A 5,080-nucleotide genomic window follows, 5' to 3' on the forward strand; every position below is an offset into this window, starting at 1 on the left:
AAATCTCCTGAAAGCACCTTTGTTGGGCTTACTTTGGAAATGTAGGGAGTGTGGTGGTTACCACTTCCTGATCTGGCCCTTATTTATGCTCTTCAGTAGAAATTTCCTTCTTTGTGTGTGAGAAATAGATGTTTAACAGCCAGCACAAACCAAAGTATATAGTGATCAGTTCTCTTGCTTATTTAACTTTGTAGGTTTCATCTTCCTCATTTCCTGTTTTACACTATCAATCAGGTAATTTCACTTGAAACTACCACAGGTACTCAACGCAACCATTTTCAAAGTTAGACTCTTCATTCTAACCCAAGAACTTACCTCTATTACTTTCTCTATTTTGGTGAGTTGTATCAAAACTGCCTACATTTCCAAAACATACTGAATTTCATCAACTTTACCTCCTCACACAACTGGCTACTATTTGCCAGTCATTTCACCACCCTTAATTCCCACTGTTACTACCTGAACTTGGATTTTCATCTTTGTATGTGTGTGTGTATAGAAACTCTTTAATTTATATTTTGATGTTAAAACATGCCTTCTTCCATCAGTCTCCCATGTTGTTACCAGTTATATCTCTAAACATAAATGTTGTCATATTACTGTTACATCATATTCTATTTAAATAACTCTCCCAAAATTGCAAGATAAAACTCCTTCTTAGTGTTGTATACAAAAGTTCTTTGATTTGCCTAATATTTCTGACATCTCTTCTCATGCATCCCATATTTCTTTTATATTGGGACCACAAGTTCCTTGAAAGTAAAGTCTATGGAAGTTTAATCTTTGCACTAACAGTGCATAGCACTTAATGCATATTTACTTATTGAAAGGATAAATAGAAGGATTAATGCAAGAAGAATCCATCTTTTCTGAAACAGAAAAAAGAAAGCATAAAACAATGTAAACAAAAAAATCAAATAAATTTTACTGAAAGTTGGTCTATCTAATCCTCCAACAAATAAAATTCATTTAAAGCTGTAATGCTTTACAGCTTTAGGCAGTGTTTAATATTCATATTAGTCAAATAATTACATGATAGTTATTTATGGTGATAAAACTGTTCAGTATCTTGATTATGGTGGTGGATACACAAAACAAACCTACACAGGTTTTAAACTGTATAGAACTTAATACACACACACACACATACACTAGTTCATATAAAACTGCGGAAATGTTAATAAGATCTGTGGATTGTATCAATATCAATATCCTGGTGGTGAAAAATAATAATTTTAAAAGAGTTACCATTGGGGGAAGCTGGGCAAGGTATACGAGGGATCTCTCTTTATTATTATTTATTACAATTTCATGTGAATGTACAATTATTTCAATAAAAAAATGTATCATCTTAAAATGTTAAATTACTTCCAATATATTTTTGCTTAATATACATTGTTATAGTATTTTGAATATTCCAACATATTTCCAAGTTAAAACTAAAAATGGTCCTCTCCTTGAGTACCCATTACACTTATCACAATGTGACCTGGATGGTGCTACACTTATCTTTCTCCCTTGCCAGACCATGAGCTTCATGAATGGAGAAGCCTTGTCTGTTCTTTTTGTATATCTATTGTTTATCACGTTCCTTAACACTCACTAAATGCCCCATAACACATTATCTAATTATCTACTATTTCTAAGGAAATAATAGGATGTTACAAGGAATTGTAAAGAATCAAAGTGAACTCAGTGAGTAATTTTAATCTATCTTTACCTCATTTTTCTCCTTTGTAAAATGAGTTGTGTTATATAATGGACCAATATCAGTCTGGCTGATCAGAGTGAGCACTAATAATTAACACCTTTCATAGACCAATGTTTTATGGTTTATGTAGGTCATGCTTTCATAGGTACTATGATTTTATTCTCAGTATAGCTTCACAGCTTACTTACAACAAGATAGACCAACCTAGCCCAGAAGAGAGTTCTTATTAAAACATCTCTGAAATGCAGCTGCTGGAAGTCTGAGGAGTCTGAGAAGTGCTCTTCAGTTCTAGCAGCTGCCTACCAGTTTTGTCCTTTGCTGTTTCTGGTATGCTAGCTATCCAAACCAAACCTATCGCCATCAAGTCAATTCCAACTCATAGTGATCCTACAGGACAGAGGCGACCTGCAGCATAGGGTTTCCAAAGAGGGGCTGGCAGATTTGAACTGCCATCCTTTTGGTTAGCAGCCAAGCTCTTAATCACTGTGCCACCAGGGCTCCATGCTAGCCATAGTTGGTATTTATTGCATTAACAGTATACACACGGAATTAAAATCTAACATTTAGTTTGAGATAAATTAATGTTTTCACTCCACATGCTTGCTTGTAAGTAAGGTTCATGGCCCAAGCCTTACTTCCCCAGAAACCAAACCAAATACATTCTACTATATATTAGATGATGTCCAAAGTCCACTTTATACTTTAAATCAAACAAATGCGAATTACAGTTATAGTACAATTACATGGGAAGTATAACTAAGACCTTGTTCTAAAAATGGAAAATAAATATTTTTGAACTGTATATTTTTGTCTCTAAGTTTATTTGCTTATTTTTTGTATATTTATTATTTATCCACTGTTTCCTTACAAAAATAATTTTAAGATTGCTGAAAATAGAAGTTTTGCATTTAGGATAAGAGATCAGCAGCTCTATAACTACAGAAGGACAGTTGAAATAGTAACATTAGTGACCAATGCAGTATATACAGTGCATAAATGTGCAAATATTTACTTATGAGCATCTTGGAAGCCAAGAAAAAGTGTTAAACAGTTTTCAGTGTATCATAAATGCAAATAAAGCCATTCTTCCTGAGAATCAAGCATTTTTTGTCTAGTACTTTCTAAAGAAAAAATTTCATCAGACTGGATATATGTAATGGATTGTGAATATTGTAAGTGATTTTTTCAGTATAGGAGTTTGAAAAATGGAAACAAAGAGCTTCTTAAAAGATTTGATTTAAATTGCACACAATAAAATATAAGTATTATACTAGATAGAAATTCTGTAATGTACTTATACAGAGGATGAAATAATAAATTACTTTTTCTGGTGATATACTTGGCAGAATAATAAAGAAAGAATAGACTATTATCCTTCCTCTTTGATTATCACCATTAAATGGCTTCCTTAGGATTTTAACAAGCACTGTAGAGGAAAAAAATTGAAATTCATTAATTATTTCATTAAAAATTAAGATCTGAGTAACTGAAATGTTCCCTGAAAATATAATGATCATATCCGTGATTTAATTTAATTGTAAATAAAAGGAGTTAGACATACATGACCTTTCTTCATTATTTGCTCTGGGTGAATACTGACCCACTTTTCAGCTTGAGCAGAGCTTTCTTCACTTCCTTCTTCCTCAGGGTGTACACAACAGGATTCACAAGGGGTGTCAGCACCGTGTAGAAAACTGCCACAACCCCATCCACAGCATCCTTGGAGCCTGGCCTCAGGTAAATGAAAACACAGGGAACAAAGAAACAAAAGACCACGATGCAGTGGGAGGCACAGGCCTGGAAGGCTCTGTGTCTCCACTCCGCGGTGCGAATCTTCAGGATGGAGCAGACAATGGACACGTAGGAGAGCGCTATCAGGAGGAAGCAGCCAGAGGCTACTACTACAATGTTGACGAAGATGACCATCTCTTTGGCGGACGTGTCTGCACAGGGGAGTTTGAGGAGGGGCGGCGCTTCGCAGAAGTAATGCTGGATCTGGTTGGGCCCACAGTAGGGCAAACGAAATGTCAAATCGTCTGGACAGCAGAGTGCAGACAGAAACTGAGCCAAGTGCTGGTGGCCAGGAGGGCACACCTTCTCCCACTCATCATGCTGGTGTACCTGAGCGGGTAACTGATGGCCAGGTAGCGATCATAGGACATGACTGTGTAGAGGAAACACTCGGTGCTGCCCAAGAAGTGGAAGGAATAGAGCTGGGCCCCGCAGCTGTGAAAGGAGATAGCCCTTCCCTTTGGGGAGACGAAGGTTGTCAGCATTTTGGGCACAGAAACAGTGGAGAACCACATGTCAATGAAAGTTGTTATTAGGCTCAAATTTGACATTTCTTCTCATATATGGAACTCTTTCCAAAAAGAAGGAGCCCTGGTGGCATGCAGTGGTTAAGCTCTCAGCTGCTAACTGAAAGGTTGGCAATTTGAACCCATCAGCTGCTCCTTAGGAGAAAGATGTGGCAGTTGGCTTCCTAAAGATTTACAGCTTTGGAAACCATAAGGGACAGTTATACTCTGTCCTATAGGGTCACTAAGAGTCAGAATCTACTTGAGGGCAGTGGGCTTGGTTTTTAGTTTTTGTCCTTAAAGAAAGGAAACAAATTTACTCATAATATATTTCATATGAAATGTGTAACTACATATTCTCTGATGGAGAACATAAAAGCTAAATTGCCTTTTATCTTTTACATAGCCATTTGCAAGAAAGTTAGGCATTGCAGAGAAATGATTGTTTCCTTATTTCAGTACCACATAAAATCAGCTGAATAGAGGAGTAATGTTGTATTTTTTCTATAGAATTAGAAAAGATAGATCCAATCTCACCACCCATCTGTCAGTTTGTTGTACTTTGGTGGCTTCTGTGTTGCTATGATGCTGAAAGCTATGCCACCAGTATTTCAAATACCAGCAGGGTCACCCATGTTGAAGCTTCCAGACTAAGATGGTCTAGGAAAAAATTCTGGTGATCTAGTTCTGGAAATCAGCCAGTGAAAACCCTATGGATCACAATAGTCTGATTCACAACCAATCGTGGGAATGGTGCAGGACTAGGCAGAGTATTGCTCCAACGTGCATGGGATGCCCATGAATCGACGCTGACTCAACAGCTAAGAACAGCAACCTACCCAAACTAGCAAGTACCCAGTAGTTGGCAAACTTCTTTCAGAATTAAGCTTTTATTCAAGCATCTTTCTCTTTTTCTGTCTGACGAATACACACACACACACACACACACACGCACAATTTTCGAATATACAGATTCAGTCTTTTTGATCATCAGAGAATTATCCATTATAAATATAAAATTTTAAAGAAATTTTCATCCTGGATGACTGAGAGAAAATTGGCCTTGTTAATA

At 36.6% G+C, this 5,080-nt stretch overlaps 1 protein-coding gene across 1 annotated transcript; it reads right to left on the bottom strand.

Moving 5' to 3' along the window:
• Positions 1 to 3,286: 3,286 nt before the first annotated feature.
• On the bottom strand, positions 3,287 to 4,053 carry LOC101347991 (olfactory receptor 10G9-like). The gene is given in 2 exon segments (XM_012559983.1): positions 3,287 to 3,744; positions 3,747 to 4,053. Coding segments are annotated over 2 exon segments (765 nt in total).
• Between the last annotated feature and the right edge of the window lie 1,027 nt (positions 4,054 to 5,080).

This window comes from Trichechus manatus, unplaced genomic scaffold (assembly GCF_000243295.1).
Source record: "Trichechus manatus latirostris isolate Lorelei unplaced genomic scaffold, TriManLat1.0 scaffold00673, whole genome shotgun sequence".
In the NCBI taxonomy this organism is placed as follows: domain Eukaryota; kingdom Metazoa; phylum Chordata; class Mammalia; order Sirenia; family Trichechidae; genus Trichechus; species Trichechus manatus.